This window comes from Pseudoliparis swirei, chromosome 4 (assembly GCF_029220125.1).
Source record: "Pseudoliparis swirei isolate HS2019 ecotype Mariana Trench chromosome 4, NWPU_hadal_v1, whole genome shotgun sequence".
Classification (NCBI taxonomy): domain Eukaryota; kingdom Metazoa; phylum Chordata; class Actinopteri; order Perciformes; family Liparidae; genus Pseudoliparis; species Pseudoliparis swirei.
In genome coordinates this window covers 13101984-13127509 of record NC_079391.1, presented here as the reverse complement: position 1 = coordinate 13127509, position 25526 = coordinate 13101984, and the positions used below count along the sequence as shown (strand labels likewise).

Here is a 25526-nt window from a genome sequence, read left to right as displayed (position 1 = left end):
TAATTGGTGAATCAAGAACGTAATCAGATTGATCAATAGCAAAATAAATACCTGTTAGTTTCAGCCCTATTATGAACTAATTGTTCACTTGGCTTGGCTTCTTGTTAGCCAAAGAGAAAATAAACTACAGTATAAATTCTAAGCATAATAATTAAAATCAATCATTATAAAGAATGCAGCACATTTTCTTCTCACCCTGCAGTCATAAACCTTTCTTGCATGTTTCTATTCAAGTTAATCAGATCAAATAATTACAGGTATGCATTGAGATGCCTAATTGATATATGTAGCTGTTTATCACCTACATTTTATTTGCAGAAAATATTTTTCAAGTTCTCTTACATGGTATTATTTTTCTTAATAATTTAGAGATCAAGTTGAGGTGTTAATTCATACAACTACATGTAATTAGCATAGTCATTGACATGAATTATCACCTCAACGGTCATCTTAATATCTGACAGCTCCAAAAGACTTGATGTATTGTTGGCTTTTGGTGTGTGTATTATAAATAACCTCATCAATTAAACAGACAGTGTCACACAGCTCCAGTAACAAGAGTCTTCTGGGATGAGTACTTTTTTTAATATAGCCACGTTTGAATGAGCTCAAACTCGATGAGCATAATTTATTTGATGTTGCGTTCAATTTCTTGGGCATCTCACCCTGATCATCAGATGGCAATTAATGAAGCATGAATCACGGAGAGCAGCTCAGCTTAACACACTCGCTTTCATGACACCTGCACGCTCACAACAACACGGTTTGGAGAAGCATTCTTTTATTCCAAATAAAATCTTATGTAGTTCATTTTAAACAGCATTTCTAATTATATCAGAACTGTAAAATGTAATAAAACTTGTTTAGATTCATCATGTTTTGAAGAAATACTTCAAATATATTTTCTCTCGCAAAGCTTTTTTTTCTTTACTTTTAGCATTGCTGTTTTTTAATACATGATTACATATCAACACATGGGCCAACTTCCTCCAACAACTTTGGTTTTGGTACAAGAGAAAAAACTCACTATGAACATTTAAGAATCTTTAATTCACACTAGTAATAAAATTGCATTACATTTCATAAAATAAATGTTCCAGTTTATATATACAGAGAAAACAGACTGTACATACCCTCCAATGAACCATTTCTAAAAGGAAAATTAAACCAACCGGAAACAAATTTCACAAAACATACAAGCAATACAGTGCTCAGCTAAGCAGGCACAACTGTACATCAAAATGTGTAACTGCTCAGTGTTGGGGTGTGGGAGGGGCGAACAGTTGAACATTTACAATAGAGTCCTTAGGGACTGATAAAGGGGTCTTAAAAAGTATTGCAGGCAAGCAGACGTACGCTTGTCTTTCTCCAAGTGCAGCAGAACATCCATCTTGTGTGTAAATTGTGGAGCCGATTGTTGCTGCCACGAGGTTCTAACTATTGAACCTGTGTCTCAAAGCTTCCATTCAGCTGGCCCTCCTCATAGTCCATTTGACACAAAATCATGTTGTTTTTTAGGAAAAACTTGTCCCCCACGCAAAACCTGTTGGCAGAGAAAACAAACAAAGGCACAACTGTTGTTAAAAACACAAAGATGACTGTTGGTTATGACAAAGTGCTGTAGTGTGGGTGTGTGTGTGTTGACTGGCTGACTCTACTCTGGCAGTGAAGATGCTGCATTTAGGATCAGCAGGTTATGATGATTGTGTTTGTTTGCACACATTAGGTTTGGGATGTTTTGCCTAACACAACCTGATACTGGGCCTCCTCAGATTCGAAGACCGCTTTGATGGTCATCATAACTGTGTGCCATCAAATAAAAGTGGATTAAAACACAATCATTTCAAAGAAAGCAGACACGAGCACTGGCACCCGATAAAAGGAAGGTCAGCTCTCCCCGGCCTGGTAAAAAAAGGCGCTGGCACCACAGGTGTTTCCAAGCTTTCCTCTGCCATCGAGTTAGCTCTCTCACACACACACCAGTTTGGTTCCAGTGCTCGGGAATGTTTTTCCTCTGAAGTCAATTGAGGAGGAACAAATAACACATAGCAGCCTGCCCTACTGATGTTCCTCTCTGTGCCGCTGTTTGTTTGTGTGACACAGTGGAGACAGCTCCATAATGTGACTGAAGGGTAGTGAAGATAAGAATATAGCCAAGCATAGCTTAGCTTAGCTTCAGTAATGAGCCGGGCTGATAAAACAGTCACGGCCATGGCAATACGATGCCAGATGAGGCCAGGCTTCATGTCTGCCAGCTGAGGAGAGAGACTGCAGTCATAATTCCCTTATAGCAGGTGTTCACTATGGTAACTGAATCTGGCCTGAAGGTTAATGGGCTTGCTGTGTGGAGGAACCGGGTCACAGAACCCCTGACAAGCATGCAAAGGACACTCTGCTCCCAGAATGGTGCCATTACTGACAGTATATTAATGGAAAAAAGCAATATTTGGGTATGTCATATTATATGTGTATCATACCATGGGCTTAGTGCTCACTCCAATTTCATAATAGATCATATCACCAGGGAAACACCATTTCACACCTGTTAAGGTCCTTATGATGCAACACACCTCTGGAGGACTTTATTTGTGTAGCTCCTATACATCCTTGCACACTGAAGAACAGAGAGACACATTTGCATCCCTCTGGCTTAAAGGTTTACAGATGTAGCCACAAACAAAGACAAACTGCTGGCACTGTGTCACTATCAAAAATAATTAGCAGGGCATTACAAATGTCATACAGCAACCTTTATTTTTACAACACAGGAAGCAATCCCCACCTTTGTTTTTCCCTAGACTGTTGTAAGATTTTTCAATAGCTTCTAATAGTTAAGCTATTGGGCCTTTTAACAATGAATTCATGTTTTTTGTTTGTTTATTAGTTTTTTTTACAAGCAATGTTGCGCAGTTATGATCCCCATTCTTACCTCTGGTTACAAAGCTGACAGGCAAAACAGTCCAAATGGTAAACATTATCTCTGGCTTTCATCACCATTTCAAAAGCTGGGATCAGTTTATTGCAGGCTGCACAGTTCCCCGTCGTACCAAAGAGCCTGAAAGACAGAGAGCACAGACAGCGATTAGCCCACCTTCCCTTTACCTTGATTCAATAACGGAGTAAACAAAAACGTACTGACTGCAAAAACAATAGAAGTAAAATGCTGCAAGGGAAAGGAAAAGAGGGCGAAGTCGTATAATACCTCGAATCTAATGCACAAATCTTTTTCAGCACTCACTTGGTATTTTTGTTAATGAGAGTTACAATTATAGATCCTAATTCTTGGCTAATTATCTAATTAAAACAATCACATGGTTTTAATCTCCTTCTTCAAAGAACCCCCCCCCCCCAGCACATTGCAAAAAGCATGAAAACATGTCTGAAGCAAACATTTAAATTGTTTAAAGTTGTCTTCTTTCATAACAAAAATACCTAATGAAGCCTTTCGTCAACCAAAGCCAGCTGGGTTTATGCACAAGTGGTTAAATTCTATGATGTAGTCATAAGTTCAAAATATTTCTGTTACAAGGATTAGACCCTGATGGGAGATGTAACCTTGAAGAGTTAACTAAATATTTCACAGTGAATAGACTCGTTGCGGCTTGTTTAGGCTTATAGGAGCCACATGATAAAGGTCACAAACAGAGCAAGGAGGCACTGGTGTAGATCTCTTTCCTCCTCAAAGCAAAAAAAACCTCAAATGCTTCCCCCAGTCTGATTTACATTTTCATTTTTCTAAGCGCCTGCCCCTCTGTTTAATTTGGAGATTCTGAAGCACAGACAGATTTATATATTCTGCAGGAAGAGAAGAACCGTTTCGCAGCTTTGCAAGAGGGGATAAGGCAACCGCAGATTGCCATTCCAACAGTATGTTAAACACTTTCCCCCCAAACTTGTAGGGCTCAGACAGAGGAGTCACATTGTTGATATTCTGCCTTGTTTATGCTAGTCCCATTCAGTTGCTTTCACCTTGTTAAAGGAAACATATCCAGCAGCCCTGCTTCTAATTAGGGGCCACTGCCCCAGAAGAGCAGTAGAGACAGAAACAGAGGCTGTTATGTTCCATGAGAGAGATTCACAGGTGGTTAAACAGAGATATTGTTACAACTGGTTACTGTTCCTGTAAAACACTGCATGTTCTCATACAGTAGATATCTGCCACTTATGGGACATTCTGCAACACAAATATTTGTTCTCCTTTGTGTATGGATCCAAACATTTACTAAATATCAGTGCTGCAGTGCTTCTTGTTTCCATTACAGCATGTAGGGTTTCTTGGCAGCCTGGGATTCTTGGTTTTGTCATACAATTAAGGCTAATTATTTACCCTTGTTAGATCTAACCCACTCTCTGACACCTCGTGTCATCCATCATGACAGTCAAGAGGGTCTGCTCAAGGTTTCACACAACACCTGAGCTTTCTACTTGACTGAAGGGTGACATGGTGATGTCTTTTTCTCCCCCTCAGAGAAATGAGGCTAAAAACTGCCCAGAAAGCCTTGGCCACTTACAGAGTCTGACATGCACACACCTGTAAAAGCTCCTAGGATTATTCTAACCCTTCTCTTATACACCCCGCTGGGCTGCGGATATGGTGCTGACTTGATAAATACTGGTTGTGAAAACGCCTGGTGGGGAAGGTCTATCTCCAACCAAAGTAGTGTGGCCCTCCTGAGTCCTGAGGCTAGTTTTTACCTTTCAGCTACATTTATATTCCCATTTATCATGAAACATAAGGATTGCTTTAAACTTCACAGGATAATCTGATTGACTTTCAAAATAAGAGAAATGTAAAAACTGTCTAAATACAAACAGTATTACTATTACACTTACTATAATTTGTACCTCGGAAAAAAAATGATGCAAATATACCAAAGGCTTTCAGCAGGAAGAAACAGATCTGATTAGTTGCTTACCCTCTTTTATTTTCGAAAAAAAGTCATGACATTTTAAAGGGGCAACCTTCCAATATACACATGGCTCTGGAGAGGCTTTGTGGAGTCTGTGAAAATATCCCCGACGATGTCATCATTGAATTGTAAAATAACTTTTCTTTGTTTTGTTGAGACAATTAGGTCTTTTGAAGCATTTGTCTGTGTTTACCTCACTATTAATATCCATATCAACACCATCTCCACCTAGTCCACACCATGTTCTTATTAGATCTGGCCCTTAATTTGTGCTGAGGCTGTTATCTTCAGAAGATAGTCGGTAGCACTCTTGATTAGTGAGACAAAAGTATTCTGCTAATAGCACAGAGGCCTCGCACCTTCTAGGTGGATGCACAGTGTGAATGAAGCGACAGGACTGTGGGGCACGTTCTCTTAACTGACACTGGTTCCTCGGAGTCTCCCAGAGTCTTCCAATCATGAAGAGATAAACCTCTTCCATGCTAACCCCACTTCCTTATCTTTTTTGTGGTTTACTATCACCAGCAGAAATGTGGCACAGCTCCCATCTTCACCACAACATTAAGAGTTGGAGGGTAAGAAAGGGTCCCAATCAGAGTTCTTCAGCCAGCAATTGATGTTTCTGGGTTATAGCGTGGTATCAACATATGGCTTAATTGGACTCCTTGTGGTAAAAGGAGATTACAGACTGAGAGAACTGTTCAAACACATTACCCTCTTCTCTGTGCTCCTAGGAAGCTAAAAGCAACCGGAGTTGCACCACTGCTGCTGCAGTCTCGTGAGAAACAGCTCAGTATAGAAAGCAATGAATGTTTCACACCAAAACATGATTGAGATGAAAATGTAAAGGTCAAAGGATTTTCTGTCAGATCCGAGAATATAAAGTAAAATAGATATACGCAATTAGGTCGATACAAGCTTTTGAAAGCAAAGCGGGAGCCCCCACATGAACAGGACAGACGAGGTCATCTTGTGCTGAAGGATGGACGATACTGTGATTATACATCTATAGAGATGCTCTCATCTATACAAACCATACATAGTATGTACTGTGCAATATACACTGGATTAAAAACATTGATTCATTTCATTTACAATAGATTTTAGTTGAAAAAAAAAAAGTTTGAATAGGCTTTATGCAGAAATGTCCTGTATTGTAGGAGTGCACTGGCTCATGCACTTCCATTTTTGTGGTCATCTGGATTAAATGAATCAGTATTCTCAAAAGGAAAGTGAGAACAAAATTCAACATAAATTATTCTATTTATTCAGTGCGTGAATGGTTGGTTTCTGTAAAATATGAGAGTATTGTTGAGTGTTGCTCGTAATACACTGAGCTCATCGGGTTTTCATGATCAATCAATTGCAGATTTGGATTGCTCTCCATAACCCGTGAGACATTCTGTGAAGGATTTCTGAACAGCATGAAAAAGTGGAAGCAGGCTATTTATTTTTTCGGAACTTTTAAAAGTCATCATCTTTATTCTGTTATTATATGATCCGATTTATAGTACATTATAGTTAGTAGGGCTGAAAGATAGTAACTTTAGTAATATACTGAAATATATCATAGAGCCCCAGTGACCAGCAGTCCATGATATTCAGTTAACTTTCATACATGACATTAGTATGACTTTGATTACTATAATAACGGCAGTTTAACATAGTGTGTTTTAAATAATGAATATGATATTCAAAAATTAAATGTCAAAGTCCCTCTCAGATTACAGGCTTTAATAATGGGATCCATAGTCATCATTGTTGTAGCTCATATCTAATTATATGCATAGTCTCTTGTTGTGTAACTTAATATGTATATTTTGTTTAAGTCATTTATTTTGCATAGCCTATTCCAAGGTCTGGGGCTGCACCGTGCCTAGCACTGTCACCTCACAGCAAGAGGAGCCTGGGTTCGATCCCCAGATGTGCATGTTTGCCCCATGTCCGCGTGGTTCTCCGGCTTCCTCCCACAGTCCAAAGACATGCAGCTCAGGTCAGTTGGACTCTGAATTGCCCGTATGTGTGGATGTGAGCGTCTGTCTCTATATGTGCCCTGTGATAAACTGGCGACCAGCCCATGATGAACCCCGCCTTCTTCGCCCAATGTCAGCTGGGAATCCAGCGCCCCCGCAACCCTAAATAAGATAAGCAGTTCGGGGTAAATAATCAATATGACTTCTTATCTAAGCTCATAAGACAACATGTAGAATTTTCAACACAGTGGAACTGTAAACAATCTGTACTCCTTAAAAGAGCTCCTATTTAGTAGCTAAAAATGTGTGCTGATGTGGGTGGTCGGGAGCAGAGGTGGGTGGCAAGAATGTTAAGACGCTTCTGTTATTGAGTCATTGCAATCACTCTTCAGAGAAACAAGAGCCTTCTTAAGTTCTTTCAACTTGCTGCTTTGCCAACTTCAAACCCGTGGAGCTCCTACAGTGCATCATCCGCCTTTCTGTCTTGCTTCTCCCAGATTGGGCTGCGGCTCTTAAAGTTTTCTACCTCTTCTCTGAGCCCTTCACAGCATGCACAGAGATAATCAGATTTGATGAAAGAGAAATGTGGTAATGCATGCATTGCATGTTCTGACCCTCCCCGACAGTGGTGTCTTTTTGAAAGTGTAAACCTTTGTGTTCTATCTTGCTCAGAAAGGAAGAGCAACTGTTAAGGGAGGAGAGGAATTGTCTTACCTCCTATAAATAAGGAGAGGACAGATTTGAAAAACAGTCACATCCAGATGGAGCTATCTTCGCCCTGCTAGTTCACCGGTTTGTGGATAACTTGTAATGTTCCTTATCTTGAAAACGTTTTTCTTTTACAGTTAATTATACCCCATTTTGATAAGTGGATGACTATTATGTCCTCTCTAATATATGAAATAAAGGATTAAATGATTTCAGGCTTCAAGTCCTGATGATTACACCATGACTAGATTGTCAACCCTCTGGTGAAGTGGTGCGATCCCGGGCCTTAGACATAAAGGAAACGCCTAATTAATCTATTATTCTCATTTATAATGAAAGAGTGTGGCCAAGTCGATAAAAAACCTCTCTTGATACTGGGAAGTGAAAGTCAGGGATAATAGAAACTGAACTTTATGTTGGTGCAGTGGCTTTCAGGGCGGGGGAGGGGAGGGCGCTGTTTAAGGTGTGTGTATGTGTTGAAGTGTAAGATTCAGGAAAGCGTGAGTGCATTCAATAAGTTGCTAATGCCACTGAAGGACAATCACAGATGGAGCTCCTATCATAATTAATGTGAGCATGGCAGGGATCCAAACTCGGGGAAATAACCAAAGTGTGTTTGATCCAGCCGCTTTTCTTTAATGAAGTGCAGGAGGCTAATTCAGTGCACATATTTAACTTTATTACAGCAGGTGAGTGGAGCCTTCGTCTTACTACAAAGAAAAAAGGAATGAAAAGGAAACTGGTGCCGGATGAAGACTACATCACCTACTTTCAAATACTCTGTTCTCTGTGTGCAAGGCAAGGGTTTTTAATTTGTTCCATAATAGAATTCATCTCAAGCATCTCTAGCCATTAAGTACTCTGCATTTGTCGCAGGCTGAAGAGCAAGCGAGTGGGATGGATTTCATTAGGCAATCCGGGGCAACAGAGGAGCACAGAAAGCTCTCTCTTCATCTTTCCTTTTTATTCTTATTTTAGTATTCCTAACTCTTGATTTCATCTGTCGTTCTCAGTTTTTCAACCCGTCTCTGACCTCCACGTCATGCCGGTCTAATGTGCGAGAAAGCTTTTCCTTCTCCCTTCACAGTGCCAGTTAGGCACTTATAGCTTGGGGGTTGGGGTTGATGTCCTTTCAGCAGATGTATTCTACCAAGTGAAACTCTGAGCTTCATCATTTTTGCCTTCTCTTGGTCTTTTGCCCATTTATTATTACCTCATCCGCACCATCTGCCCCTTCTAGGGGCAACATCAGGTCTGAGCGGACCTCTCACTGCATCTTAAAAGCATTAAGTGTGGGTGGGAACTGATGGATGGTAATGGCCTATCTCAACGTAACGTCCCTAAGCACCTCTCAAGTGGGCTGCGGGCTTCGTCCAGGTCAGAGGAGGAGCTGAGATGTAAGTTAAATGTCATAAGATCCATGAGTGAGGGAGGGAGAAAACCAAGTTGATTAAGGTTCTTTTTGGTTTGGCTTTTAGAAGAGTCACAAGATGATAGCTGCTGTTTTGAATGTTTGTAAATAAGAATATTAAACTGAAACAGACCTTGTGGGCAGCAATAAGCTGGAAGTATCAGTGAGGAGACAAGTAGGCAGAGAGAAAAGGGAAAAGGGGGAGGGCAGCGCAGGACAGGGACTTTTAGAAGGGGGGCGGGCCGAGGGCACCGGCATCCCTAAATCAGCCCCTGGGGGATTCCCCGACAGATAAATGGTAGGATCTCATTGGGAATGTGACTTAACGCCCAGGAAATGGTCATGTTTAATTTAACAAGCAGATGGCGGAGGGGGGTATCCAGAGCCAATGACACTGTTGAAGCAACAAGCCTAGAGGATTCTCTCAACCTACAGCTTGTATATTCAGGACAGTCTTCTGTGTGGATGAAAAGATTATGATGAAAATTAGAAAAGCAGTAAAAACAAACATGTGGTGATTTGAACTTTAACTTAATAGAAATATATTGTCAGTAGCAGTGAGACTTTATGACGGGGTTTGTATGTATAATGCAATTGTCATTGAATTCAAATGTTATTGCTTTTTTTTTTTCCACAGTAGCTCCTAATGTCTTTAAAATTCATCAAGAACAGATATTGACAGATGTTAAATGTTATGTATGCTATGAGAACAAGCTATTGTAAATGTAACCCACTGCTTGCTTTATATTCAAACTGTGACTGTGCATTATTGGGATGCAGCGACAGACCGGTTCATCCTTTGATGGTTGCACAATAATTTTGTACAGTATTAAGAATTAATTTTTTGTTCAAGTAGACGCACAGCTCCGAAAAATTCCCAGATGTTAGGTTTTTTTTCTGCCCATGGAATATGTTTGTGTTGGAGCATCCCCTGGGGAATGATTTATACTTTAGCTGTGTTTCTGTGAATGGAAAACACAGGAAACACACACTGAGAAACCAAAGCAAACGCTACCAAGAGGCAAGAAAAAACTCTTTATGATTCTTTCATGTCACAGAGCTCTTGCCATGGCATGGCATTTGTGTTTGTTGTGAGTGGAAAGAGGTGATTGTGTGTCTTGCTTGCCTCAGGTAGTCCCTGCGACAGAGGATGAGGTTGGCTTTCGTATAGAGGGTGGAGCCCACCTCCCCCAGGCGGCAGTCACAGCAGGCACATTTGAGACAGTCCTCATGCCAGTATTTGTCCAGGGCCTTGAGCAGGTAGCGGTCTTTAATCTTGCGATTGCAGCCAGCACACCCCTTCTGTTTCCCTTTGGGCTGGACGGAGAGCATCGGCACACCTGTAGTGATAAGGAGACAAACAGCCATGCGTGATTTACAGCCCAGGAACACGAGTGACTTTTCCTGTTCTCTTTTTGATAAGCTGGCTGCTTCTCAAGGCGTCTAAGCCTGGCCGTGCGCGTGGCCACAGCACACGGCCGACCTGCTTCATATGCATTAAAGAAAACATCCGTCCATGTAGATAGGCGCAAAGGGCACATTGGACTACAACGCCATGACTTACTCGTTCCACTAAGAACATGCTGTAATACAACAGTTACATGATCACTTGCAGCAGGTTTCTGAGGAAGGGGCATGGCTTGTGTATTTCTGACAAGACACAATGTTTATTTAGCTTACTGTGGTATTCACAGAGAGCTGCGCAGTATGTTACTTACCTGCCATTTCATCAAAGACTATTTCGCTCAACTGTCTACAGCTGTAAAAGCTCCTCATGGGCTTTGTTTGGTATAGATTAACATTAACCTTTTAAAAAGCCTCTGACCACAAAAACGTTGCTACCAGACCCCAGTGAGATATGTTATGGCCTAAGTGCCTTTTAGCATACACTCACTCCTGGTGTTTCATACACACACATACACACGCACACACACACACACACACACACACACACACACACATTTGCACACACAAACCACATACACACACATACACACACACAGTGTTCCCTACTCAGAGCATTTCAGCCTTACCTCCTTTTACACTTATCTGTCCTCATGTGTCTGCAACGAGCGCGCCTAAGTTACCAAACTAGCAAATTGCCCTGCTGTCACGCAGGTCCCCTTTAAGCGCGCCTTTTAGCCTCCTAAAGGACAAATAAAGTCCATTTAATAACAGCACTAAACACTAATAGTCTATGTGTGGTTGACATTTGTGTTTGGACTAAAAGCCCCCCTCAGGCCACTGCTGGTACAGAGGCAGGGGCGCGCAGCTCCCCTCTGTAGCACTAACAGGTCTGCCACAGCTGAAAGCACAAGACAACAGCTCTTAAGACACTCTCTCACACACTGAGCTATTGATCCATCTAAAAGAACACACAGTGGACGCCACTTGCCACTCTACTTTCAAAACACATTTCTCTCTCTCTCTCTCTCTCTCTCTCTCGATCAAAAAAAACAACCAGACACTCTGCATCACAGGGGGTTATGCCAGCATTTTGTATGTGTGGGTATCTGTAAAGGCCCATTTTAGACATGTTATACTGGGGTTTATATATAATGTCACTGCTTTAATGTTGCTTTACTTTAAAAATGTGCACAGGTAGATTTAGTCCCAACCAGATACACGTTTTTTTATTTTCATTTAATTTGCAATGAAGTACATGCACAATTGCGACAGTGTTTTTAAGTGTGAATAGGGTCATTCTGGAGTTTGAACTGCCCTTCTACAGTGACTTCTGTGGTTTGCTCAGTGTTAAACACAACATCAGCTGGTAGGAAGAGACTGCTTCACTCTCAGCAGTTTTTGTCTGCTGAACCTGCCAAGACAGTTCTCATTCACATAAACCGTATACCTCTTTTTTAAAAGAAATATTTGTACACTCTCTCTCTCTCAGTGTGTCTCTCTATCTCAAACACACACACACACACACACACACACACACACACACACACACACACACACACACACCGAAATGGACTCACAAAGTACCTTCTTGGATACAGAGATTTGCTCTGCAATTTTTGGCCATCTACACATCAATAATGCTATGAATGTAATATAATTAGGATTTCCCCTTTTATAAAAGAGGTGAAAGGAATAGGAGAGCTTGTTAGTCAAATGTATGTCTTTGGTTTATATGTCAGTAAGTGCTCTGGTGGTGTTGAGCTGTCATATTTCTTCATCAGAAGTGGAAAGCTGAGGCTAATTGGTCCGGTGCTGGTGATGGGAGCCATCAATTAGTGTTCTACCTGCCCTCTAGCTCCCTCACCTCCCTCCCTCTTCAAAACAGACCCCTTGAAGCCGGCGCATTAGGATCACAAAACCTGCTATAAATACCAATGTTCAGTGTAAATGAAGCTAAAAAGCTTCAAATTCAATCCACACTGGTTAAGGGTGGACTCTTCTACCTGCATTTCATGGCTTGTTAGGGGAGCTCTCTGCAGGTATGCCTGACAGACTTCTACATAACTAAAAACAGTCTTAATGAGGCGTGTGTGTGTGTGTCTGTGTGTGTGTGTGTGTGTGTGTGTGCTTCAGAGCTTTGGCAAAGATGAAGAAAGGAGTTGCTGAAATTCTCTTGGGGATCACAACATTCTTTAATTTGCCTTTTTCTGACACCTAATTAGTTATTCTACTCAAAATCTTTGCTTTAAATAAGAGAACTAATTATACAAAAAGGTCGTTCCTCCACCTAAAGTGAACTACTCCTAATTGGTCGAGACCACCACCTGCCACACACCATAAACACATCACGTGTTGTGTTTTACATCACGTTTGAAAAGGCCAAAGCTTAACCTATCCTGGAATTACTGCATGGTGCCCACCCCTCTATTAGATGCACACTTAGTTTAAAACCCGGCTCAGCATCATCAAAATGACGACATTGTTTGCGGTGAGTCTGACTCACATCTTCATGCGTGGTCCTGGTCCTTCAGTGCTTCTGCCTGTAGCAGAGATGTCTCAATGGAGGAATGCCTAACGTCCGCTGGGAAACCAGTATGCACATTCAACTGATGTGTTTCTTGAAGCTACTGCAGGGAAGAAACACAAGTTTGATGTCTTCCACCAAAGCAGCCTCTGGAAAACAGCTTTAATAGTAGCGTAGCAAGCACTAGCTCAAACCGACTAAACAAAGAGCAGTGACAGAAAAAAAGAAATGAGTGTGTAAAGTAAATGTCTTTTCAATTCCCTTAATGCCACGAGACATTTTCTTGCACCTGTCACCACTCACGGCGCTATGTGAAACTGTGGAGTAGAACAGAGCGTCCCATGCTTGCCACCTCCCGGAAAGAAAAGCTGCATTATGAAAGGAAGCAGCAGACTAGGAAGCAGCCTCCACTTAATCCAATCCATTTAACGGATACAAGTGCCACTGACCTTCCAGTGTCATTTAATGTCACCAAAAGCATGCCTCTCCACATCACAATTCATTCTCCAACAAGGGATGCATTTTACCCCTCAAAGTGGAGAGACAGCACTTGCCCTGCCAAATATGCTTCCTGAGAGGGAATTTAATTTGCCATTAGTACTGTGTGTCAAAGCCTGTCATCTTCCCCTCCCACCATCCAGCTACTTTCTTTAAGATTGTATCTTTCAAGGATATGTACAGTTAGTTTTTCTCAGACCAAGCAGTCTGTCAGAGCATGTATTTTTCTATTATAAAGATAGCATCCGATTTCTATGTTACCCCATTTAGTCTTCCGTCTTTACAGCTATCAAAGAATCACATCAGTCCTCTAACCTTTTGGATATATATTTAAGGATTTCAAAGAAAGTAAGCTGTTTCAAGCCCCCGAGGAAATGTTTGAAATTAGACGAATACAATGATCACAAGCCCTCAGACAGGACAAGAGTGTGTGAAAAGAAAGATGATTTGATTTCCCCCCCATCATGGTCACTAAAATGCTTTTTTGCTAACAATTGAGTTGATGCTTGCAGATCATGCTACGTACAGAAATGTATACATGTGTTAGTCGCTGAGCCACCACGTATTCTGTCATGTCATGCCGAAAGAAGATTGGTTATTGTCTTCAACTATTGCATCAACTGCAGAAAGAGGAAATAACAATACATTAATAATACACTTGTTTTTATCAACTTGGATTAGTTTCAAATATCAGGTAATTTCTCTCATGCTCTTACTTGAAGAGAGTTAATCATGTGCAGGTTTGGAAGAATTCACTTTTTATCTGCATGTCTTAACAACACAATGTGTTCACGCCTTCTGGTTGTACACAATCCTGCAGCCAGACTGATAACTGGATCAAACAACAGAGAAAAGAGATCACAAACCCCATTTTAGACTCCCTGCAGTTAACTTCAGGATTAACTCATTATGCTTTTGAAGCACCATGTGGTCTAGCCCCAGGTTTCTGTGCACAATCTCAGATCGCACAAAAAAAGCAACAGTCAGCCGATCTCACATTCTGTATTTCTGCTCTCCCTCCTATCACATCGTTTTACTGTGTGTAGGGCTGCAACTGGCCATTATCTTCATTATTGATGAATCTGCCAATTATTTTCTGGATTCATTTTGATTATTTGCTTTTTAAACAAGTGAAAATATCCTGTTATTTTACACCATACTTGTATTCATAGGCTCTCTCAATCAGTTTACCACAGGGGCAAGATGTGGTATTTCGGTCCAGTCCGCAGTTTGGCTTGGTATCAAACTGTGAAAGAATATCAAACAACCTAAGGTGTCATCTTTGGATTGCTTCTTTGGTCCGACTAACAGTCAAAATGGAAAGATATTCAATATACAAGCATATGAAAATAAAAACATTTGAGAACTGATTAATTACTGAGCAAAATAGTTGCCAAATCATTCTCATGTTACCTTTCAAAAACCATACAACAAATTGTAAGGAAATTGAGTCAGTTTTATAGCATCCATCGCTACACCACATGATCCAAGTGGAACAGCTGCTCTTACAGGCACTCGTCCTTAATGGCCAAAGGGACAGTTAATTCTTTGTTTTGTTATGTCTTTTGATCAATTAAAAGCAATGGTGCCATGGTGTGATGCAGACTTTGCTGGTTCATGGGGAGGTAAAGGATCTTGAGAGAAACTCCCGGCCTTCCTGACACATGGGAAGGGAGGTGGGCTTTCAAGGAGGTGGGAGCTGGCCCTGGGTGGGCCTCCTCTCAGGGGCCCCTATAATTCCAACTCCCAGCTGCAGCGAAAAAGCCACCAGCATGGTGCATACACAGAGTGGGAAGCTCAGGGAAATTAGATACTATATTACCAAATGATTGCATTTAGCTGAAATAAGTGTTATTACCATTATCATCATCATCATCACCATCACTAATTAAAAGCACTGCTGCACAACCAGACATAAATGGTCAAGTTACTCAACCACTAAAAGCCAACTGCATGACTGAATGATTTTTTTTAAATAAATCTTAAAAGCTACATTTAATCAAATGATATTATTGCAAAAAGAGCAATGCAGGACAGTGGGAAATCCAAAATACTATGTTGGCACAGTATTACCCACATGCTCAGCTAATCTGCATCTCAGAAGCAGCAGGGCCGCACTCTTTCACATTTCACCCACCACAGTAAATGGCAAATAAAAATTGTCTCTAGGCCAAGGTGTCTGCCACTCAGGTTAATGGGGATCTCATGCAGATGTCGTGCCATTGTGTGCATGAATCAGCCCCTTTCATTCTGCGCCCGTCATCACTGTAATTGAGCCCATAGACCCGTTTCCCTATTGCCAAGACAAAACACAAGACATCTGCTAATAGCATCAGCTGAAATACACATGCCAGTTGAAAGCAGACTGATGAGTGAATTCTGAAAGATAAACAAAATAAACACCAGTGATTCATTGTGTGAACCACGAATCTACTCTTAGATTGAAACATACGTGGGGAGAAAAGTAAAAGATATTCATGAACACGCACGAACGAAGAGAAGCACAATCTCTCACGCTCAAATTCTGTAGTTTCTTACAAGGACCAAGTCAATATTACATTTCACACTGACTGTTTTGTTTTCTTATAGTTTGCTGGAAGAGCCTTCTATGTTACTGTACGGCATGGTACATTTCCAGATGGTTGTGTATGAATGCTGGGGTCTGTAAGGTGTTTTCTGGGACTGTATGCATGCTATGATTATGACATAATTAACACCCACAGTAAGTGGGAGAGAAAGCAGACCTGGCTAGTGCGGATGAGAAGGGGACTGTTCATTAACAAGATGAACTCTCTCAAACTTTGCAGCTTGCTGTGGCTAATAAGCCCTGGTGAAATGGAGTCCAGCGTCCCTTGCATTGACCCTGGCACTGCCCAGGATAAGGGAAGGTTTTGTCTCCTGGAATAATTGCTCTTTTCACATGTTACAAGTGTCCTGACCCCCACGGTCGGCAGCCACTTTCCCTACCATAATTACTCCTGATCCGCTCCAAATGAGTCAGCCGCATTAGGACTGCAATAACACTGGCCGGGCTTCAAGCGCGTCATGGGGAGTCTCAGCAGAGCAGCCTGGAACAGGACTGCCTTTTCTCCCAGCCCACGGTCATTTCCATCACGTCAGAGGTGCATTTCTCACACTTGAAGTCAGCACGAAGGCCCTGGGCTCTTTTCTGAGGCTTACAGAAGGCATTGTTAGCTCCTGGTGCTCACTACTCACTGTGGTTTGGCACCAGACTCCATCCCAATTAACGGAAAACTTCATTAGGGTGTTTTTCCACACTCTTCAGCCCCCTATTATTTTTAATTTATTCACATGGGGTTAATTAAAAGAAATGTATCACAGAGATATGCAACAGCTTTCTAATTAAATTCGTTGCAGCTTTTTCTATTTTTTTTAAGACATGAAACTGGCAGAGTTTCAAAATTATTACAGAAGGCGACTTGTTCCAACACTTGGTTGCTCAGTAGTATGGTGAGATTAGAGCTCTGCAAGGTAAGCTGTCAACAGCAGAGATGGTGTGAGAGAGGGAGCGATGGGCTTGGAAATGAGAGTGAGGGAGTAAGATGAATGAGGAGGAGAAAAAGACATGGGTTTATCATGTGGGGTTACCCCAAATAAACCCAAGAGAGCTCTCAAAGAGGGAGGACTGTCTGAGTGTTGACACAACAAGGAGATTCGGTATTGCATCGAGCCAATCACATTTTGGCGTAGTGTTGGGCTTTGTCGGCTGTTGCTCTGAGGTGCTTAGTCCTTGAAACCTGCCATTCCACCATTTTTCATTTAGGTACAAGCTGTCAATAACGGAGAAGGGGAATGCATCTTCATTTTAAATCCTCAACCAGTAAAAGCGAGATTAACTTACTTCCCCCCCCCCCCCAATAGTCTGAGATTGAATAAAAAGCAACATCCATCTATTCTCAAACGGTATACTTTGAAATATTGATATGCGAGGCAATCTTATCTGCCACTTTGTGATTCCTGACATAAAATATACTAGAAAATCAAATCGTTAAACCTGTCACAGCCACCTTCCTCCATCCGGGACAGAATAATGCACAAACACTTTTAGTCCGCATTAAAAATGCATTTGGAGAGGAACACATGTAGCCCTCTAAACTTTGTCACTCATGAGGTCAGGAAGTGATGTACAAAATCCTCCCCACTCCCCAGCAATTACTGCCACTTATTATTTCAAAGGATATGCCAGGAGACAGGTGTGCCATTCAGGGTCCTCAGTGTGTCTCAAATGGAAGGGAAGAAGGAACACCATACTGTGGTGCACTGTGTGAGGCTCTTTAATCTTGAATAATGCAAATTCCCCACAGGGGGCAGTTATTTGGCAGCACCGGCCTCTAATGTCATTCAAGCACCTACTCCCACACCTGATGGGGTAAGTAATGAGGGAGGTTGGTTGAGTGCAGTTAGGGGAGAGATCTCCATGAAGATTGTGTGGAAAACTAAATGTCTTATGTATCACAGCTTGTCCTAAATCTCCCAAGAGAGGAATATTGTAGATGACATTTGGTGTTTCATTATGAAGATGGCTTGCTTTAATCAATTACTTATAACACTTTCATATTACCTCATAATATAAAGACCATGCCTTATTTCTAAAGGAGTAATTATTGCTATTGGCTCAAGTCAAATGGTAATTCAACTAGATATAATGATATAACATTTGGAAAGTTGGGGTCCAAGGTCTTAGAAACACATTTTGTTCATGTTGTTTTCAGTGGGAATGTTTGTGGATGGCCGCTGTCAATAGCCTCTGTATTTGTAGCTGCAAGCAGCGTCGTAAAGCACTGATTAAATCAGCAACTTCAATATCCCAAACCTAATTTAGTAGCTTTAAGAGAGAAAGAACTACCCCCTTTAATCACAGACTTTAATTAGCTATTTAAGATTTTATTTACTGAAGGTCATCCAATAAGAGATTAGTTCTCAGCGAGTTGGCTCTTATTTAAGAGAAGGCGGTGCAGGCTTTTTTATTTACCAACAAGATAGCTGTTATAGCTGAAGGTGTAAAGCCTTCATCCTATATTTTTCTGGATTCTTACGCACAAAAATAATCTCTTAGGAGGACTTTATGAATGGATGCGGTATTTAGTTTAAGTAAAAAAATATCCAACTGAAGGTCATTTTAAATTGGAAGTTGGATTAGAACTACATGTTGCATGTGAACATGCAGGAAAACAGAAGGCCTGCAAGTTATAAGCCAACACATTACCAGTTATCCAATAATAGTAAAACAACGTGTGGTTTAACTCCTGTAAAGTTCACATATCATTGCACTGAACAACCTTTTTTTCCAATGACGATAAACCTGCATTACCTGAAGAAGGAAATGGATGAGAAATGAGAAAGGAAACTCATTATAGAGCTCTGTCAGAGATCCACAAATATCAGACGGCTCTAACCAAAGCTAAAACTGCAATGGAATATGAGATTGATGTTTGAAGATATGTACAGTGAAACAAGCCTGAAAGTGTAAATGTCCCACTAGCAGCCCCTAGAGGCTGTACTGCTCCTTGCATCCACAAGAACAGAGTGTTTTACTGTCATTCTCAGAGCCACACACTCACAGGCAGGGCCAAAAACAAATGAAAATACACAGCAACAACAAGTAGGGCTTTGTCAAAGAGGAAATATGAAATCTGCAAGGTTTCCTGTGTGATGTGTCCACTATAGAGAACACAGCAGGTTAGTTCATATAGCTGAACTTCTAAACACAACCATTACAATCATGCAGTGTTATTAGTATTCTTCTAAGTGTCTCCCCACATTTACCACAGACTAGTGCAAACCAATCAACACTTGATTCAAATCAACATGATGTTCAACTCGGATTGCTCCGTATGTTCGCCTTTAATTGGGGAATTCCATGAGAAGCTGATGAAACACTATAATTATAATCATAACACATTTTACATATGTCCACACCCCAAAATATAGCATCGTTTACAGCTTATTACTTCCATCAGAAAAAACACTTAGGTACACACTAAACCTAACCCTATAAATCGCTTGTCCGCTCATTACAGATATATCAATAATACGTAATGCCAAAGTAGGTTTTAGACACCGTGTCTTCATTACATCGTAGTTTGTTCACCAAAAAGTACTGCAAGTATATGTGTGTACTGTAAAATATGGAATATATATGTTCCATATATGTGAGTGTGTGTATATATGTAATCTTGATAAATAATCTGTCTGATAATATATATGATTTTTAAAACTCCCAAAACATCGATATAGGTATTGGCTATAAAGCGGATATTTTCAGGAAGGAACTTGTTATACTGCTGGATTACTTTAAGATACAATAAACCATTAAATGACATCAGTGCAATTATGATTTACAATTCACACATGAATAATTAAATAAACATACACATTCTGGTTTCTTCTTATGTTGTGTCAAAGTGTTACAGGTGACATGTTATCTTAACAGTGAGGGTAGAATATGAAAGCTTCTCTTCAGTAACATTTTCTGCGTATTTTGACACCTGCCAAAGAACGATAGCTGGTGACGTTGTAGTTTTGACATCTGCTCATCTCAAGAACTTTGCTACATGTCATTGCTCCTTCCCATCTCTCCTGTCTTCTTTACTAATAAGACTGAATAAAGGGCAAATGATGTTCAAGAGAACAAAGGGGGAGCTTTACAGAGTGCATCTGCATAACAAAAAACAAAAAACAGGTAAAGTCGACAGGTAAATAAGTAACTTTATGTGGAAAATGCACGAGTGATTGTGTGTTTGTCGAGGCATCAATTAATGTGTTTCCCTCAACGTTAAAGTCAAAAGCTATACATGGTGGATCATTGTCACTAAAGCTGGATTACATGGTGTTAATAAATACAGCAATATTTATCAACTCAAGAATTCACAAGGTTATTAGAGTTTCGTTTTTTCACGCATCAATAGCTTTGCATCCGGGCCACATCAACATTACTTCAGTGCATGTCTGTATCTGTCTCAGAGCTCGCGATAAGGCACTGGCTTTCTCCAAGGTGGTTTCAAAGGGGGTTTAAAGTAACGATTCATCTCAACTTGTCAGCACATGTGTGGCTTTTGCAAAAGGTTTCATTGTAACATTTGGACTGATGTGTGTATGCCCTTGTGGCTCTGAGTTTCTTATTTGTTCATCTAACGTTGAATGTGGCATCTTTATCTCTGTAACCTTCACTGTTCTCCCACGCAAATCTACAATACACCAGAAATTCTTCATGAAGTGGAAAAAATACACGAGGAAAAATAAAGAGTCCGACTTCGGCCAACACAGCTGGGATCGTCCGCTCCCCGTGATGCATGTGATACAGATCTTGGTTTGCTAATTTGAGTGATAACATGGCTGTGGGCTCTGGCAGTAATACAAGGGATGCTCTTACAGTTCAAAAGTGCATAATTGAGTTTGTGTGCTTCACCGATGAGTGCAGCCATGTACATCAAAGGCAGGTGGGTGCGCTTGCTAACATGTGTCTCTTAAGTCTCATTTCAGTACCTTTTGTATTCCACTAAGATTACAGAAAATGATAGACAACTCGTGAATGTAAAACGATCAGGGCTGATACGGATCTAGATGTTGAGTGGCGATGGACAAAATTGTCTCTGTGAATAATTCTGCATTTGTAATATCAAAAACCGATGAGACGCTATTAAACACTCTCAGCTGTGGTAATGTGGTAATTCATGAGGACGGCTTTAGTATGATACACTGAAGGCGAAAATCGTGTTGCATGTCAATGCAGAGTACTGTAGATAATGTTATTATCCCACCTGTACCAGGGAAGATTCATTGGGTATGTTTTGGTATATATTATGTGTTTGCTCATTAAAAAAAGGATATTTTCATGCATTAATTTGTACACAGGTTACACAAGGTACTGTTTAAAATACACAACTGCCCCATTTGACAATCTATGTGCCTGATAAAATTGGAAAAGTACTGCAAAGGTGATGCAGGTGACTGTTATATAACTTCTTTTTTTTAAACTAGCGTTTTAAGAAATATTAAACGAAGCAATGTGTAATATTGTTCAGGGCCCAGAGCATAAAAAACGTCCGTCATTTCAATATTTGAAATAGGCAAGTTTAATTTTGAAGTAAGAGCAAACCAATAAGCTGAGAAAATAGCAAATACTGGAGAGTAAATTGTATTCCTTTGGAAAAGAGAAAAGACTTAAGAAACATAAAAGTAATCTCAAACTGGAAATTAGAAATCAACGCTCAGAAACCAAATAACAAAAGAAATATTACTGTCCACTTTCTAAATCAATATAGCATAGCTACGAGACAGTATTACCATGGTAACACTGGTAAAGAATGAAGCAATTCTTATTATTTCAAAATAAAAATCGGAGCCCGAAGCCCAAGTTTTATTACAGCAGCCGACAGATCACCAGTCTGTATTCATCTGAAGCGTTGCTTTTCAATCACATGCTTTATGAATGTACAAATTTCACTGGACGGGATGATAACAGGATCATAAATTAACAAGCAAAGGTTACCAGAAATGCATCAGTAGCTAGGGGATATTTCTTCTGCTCAGGTCTGCAAAGAGTATACTGTTGTTGTGTTAATGTTCATAAAAATGATGCCTTCAGTGTGGACCTGCGTGCTTCTCCTGCAGTTGCTACTGTACGAACAAAAGGAAAAAAATACTGAGTTGATTTTTCCTTTCAAATTAGACGCAAATTGGAACCTTCATATCTGCAGGGTGAAATATAATGTTGACACATAATTGGTACATGTGTTGCTATTCGTTAACTATGCACACAGCAGCGTCTGCCTTATAGTTGCAGTCCTTATTTGCGCTCTCTAAAGCCGTGCCTTGCCAGGAAGTGTATAGTATTAGATAATGAGTGCATCATCTGAGATGGTGTTACGTTTATGATGTGCATTGTGGCGGACACAACAGATAGTATGAGCAACTACTTGAAAAAAGAAGCTAAGATAAGAAATATTTGAAGTTTAATCAACTGCCGGCAGTCTGTCTAAAATGTTATGTTAAGCTTTTAACTTTTAATAGATGCAGTGGTAAATGGTTTAGGAAGATTGTCTCAATGGAGCTCATATAAGGGGTCACGTAGGTTCATTTCTGGTTAATGCTCTCGTTGCAGACATTGTTGCAGACTTTTCAGGAGGAAGTCAGAGTTCAAAAACACTCAGCAGCATTCGTTGCCAGCCAGGATGGCAGGCTTTAAACACAAGACCAGACACACTGAAGATCCATTTTATGGGCCACGTAAGGACTGAAATATGAACACTTAACAGCACGCACAAACACACACAGGCATAACAGTGACTCAGTCAAGAGAAACAGGCAGTAATCATACACATACACCCATGTGTCCATCCAAAACACTGACCCACACCTCCCTCTCCACATATGCACACGTGTATTTTTGCAGGCACTTAGTGGATACATTAGACAAGAAGGTTGAATTGACAAGCCTATAACTTTAGAGCCAATAAACGCTAAGAGGCTCCACAATGAAAGAGACCAGATCCAAGCAGCTCTGTTGACAACCTGGCCAAAATGCTGGAGCTGCTGGTCGGGCCCAGCAAATAAAGGGTGAAGCTTTTAGGCAATGAGCAGCAGGTGATCTCAGCTTTTCTGCAAGTCCTAATGCTCCTAAAAGCCACTCTCCCTGGTTCTGTAATTGGGCATCAGTAGTTAATGTAGTATTGACTGCATTACATGCTCCTGTGCATCCTTTCCCACTAATGCCATTTGCATCACCTTGTACATTTACCATATTGCTTAGCCAATAACTGTTAAAAGCAATCTGAATCATGAATCATATAGGGAACTTTTAGCTCGACAGACATCCAAAGGAGACAATTTACAGTTGAGTTAATTTGGGTACATTTGCCGCACAACATGGATTCAGCCAGACAGACCAATTTATGTCTCTGCCGCAATCTCTTTATTGGTTTTTAGATGTGTAAGTGAAAGGATGCTCTGCTAAAAGATATGAAATATCCATTTTAAAATATAAATTGGTTACAAATGAATCCATTACTTTTGGAGGAGGAGCCCTTGATAAACTCAAATGTGTAAAGGCTAATATGCTTTGAGAAATAACGCACACATATATAATACATACATATATAAGGCAAGTGGAGGTTGTCATTGTGCATGTCAGCAGGTGTCAACAAAACAACCCTCAAAATACTTCTTAAAGAAAGACAAGCATCAAAAAATAACTTCATTTCAGACCACAAGATGTCTTCTGATTAAAGAATATTATCATCATGTTGTATTCACATGCATACTTACTGAGCACCGGTTAGCCCTGGATGTGATAAACGCACAGCACATCTCAGCATCACTTGTATCCAAAATGGGACACCATTAGAGGAGTTTGATTTACATTTAAATTAATTAGATTGCCTCACCCATTAACCTAAATACATTGAAATAGAGAAGTAATGCAAGTAGGCCTATTTGGATGGAAAGTGAGTGAACGCTGCGCGGTGCTATCCATAATTTGCAATCAAGTTAAAAGCCCTGTGCTGTCATCTCCCATCCCGTGGTGATGTCAAAGGCTGCCTCGCTAACTTCACAGACCCAAAAAAGCACTTAGAGGAGGAAAGAAAAGAGGAGCCATATGCACTGCAGCGTCTGTGGAGTATATCCTCAAACTCCGGGGTTACACGTCCAAACGCCACAGACACAACAAACATGCAACTCTCTCCGAACTAAACAGCAGTTTAGCAGGAGGGAGGCTATGTGTGTCAGCGCAACCTTCAACTTCACGGTACAGAAAGCCACCACAGTAGTCCGGCTGCTTCGCGAAAACACGGGTCCTGTGGTGACTAAATGGGGTTGAAAAGCTGGTAAAAAGCGGATGCTGCGTGGTGCGCAAAGTCCGGGGGCGACGCGAGACACTTAACGTGTAAAATGTCAGTAGTTGGCCGTGTTACTCCGCAGGTTCCAGCATCATACACCCGGAGATGGTACTCACCCTCTTCCTTGTCCAACACCATCGTCCTGAGGAACGAGGAGTTCTTCCCCGGGCGATCCGTCCTCGGCTCCAGCAGGCTGCACCGCTCGCGCTGCTCCAAGCGGCTCCTAGAAATGGCTTTGAAACGCGCGGTTGACTAGACTACGCCTCGATAGACCAAAAACCCTGGAAAGACGAATTGCCGTCTGCGCGTTAGTCTTTTCTCCTCCTATCAATAATAATTCAGACACGGAACACGGCGAGATACGCGGCGAGATTCCCCTATCCGGACTGAAGCGCAACGCAAATAAATAGCGATCGAACAGCGTTGGTAGCTCTCGATAAATTCCATGCGAATAAAAAAGGCAAAACAATGAAAAGCGATATAAATCTAGTGTCGCCTCTCTGTTACTCTGCACACGCGGACGGATCAGACCCTCAGACTGAACGGCGGAGCTCTGCTTCGCTGTGAATGTTCTCTCTTTCTGGTTCTCATTTGCTCTGAGACAGCAACTATATTCAAACAAATCCAATTGCAAATCTGACAACTGCTAAAAGCAAACTCGCGCCGCCTCGCTCCCCGTGTATGTGCCGCGCTCGCCTCGGCTGCTACTGAATAAATGCGCGCAGTTTCCTGAGACCCTCGGATTCCCCTGTTAATTAAATCAATTCATTATGCTCAGATCTGATTAGCAGCCCTTCCCCCCTCTTTGAATCAATTATTCAATACACAAACATAATTGCTTGTGCCAGAGGTGTCTAAGTATTAGCTTATTTAACTCCAAGGACACTAATTACCCCTAGGGCAAGGGAACTTTTCTCATTAATTCTGACAAAACACAAAAGCACAGCTAAGGGAAAGTGTGTGCGTGTGTGTGTCTGTGTGTGTGTATACGCACGCGAATCGGATCTGCCTGCCAGTCTGAATGTGCGTGATATAGCAGGATAGAGAGCGCATGCACGTTAGGCTGTATTGATGCACGTGCACGGGTGCGCGTGTGTCAGAGAGAAAGAGAGAGAGAGAGGGGGAGAGAGAGAGAGATGCTGCTCCATCGGTCCCTGGTTCAGTTGGAGTCAACATAAAAGGTGCTTATTGTTTTTCTTTCCATACTTTTTTTTCTCCCCTGTATAATTTAATAGA

The 25526-nt window shown here is 41.0% G+C and overlaps 1 protein-coding gene across 1 annotated transcript; it reads right to left on the bottom strand.

Annotated features, from left to right (window-relative positions):
• Positions 1-1031: 1031 nt before the first annotated feature.
• On the bottom strand, positions 1032-25241 carry lmo1 (LIM domain only 1). The gene is made up of 4 exons (XM_056412826.1): positions 24407-25241; positions 10129-10342; positions 2930-3055; positions 1032-1543 (listed from the first exon to the last, which is right to left on the bottom strand). The coding sequence occupies exons 1-4, from the start codon at positions 24426-24428 to the stop codon at positions 1438-1440; spliced, it is 468 nt and encodes a 155-aa protein (XP_056268801.1). The 5' UTR covers positions 24429-25241; the 3' UTR covers positions 1032-1437.
• Between the last annotated feature and the right edge of the window lie 285 nt (positions 25242-25526).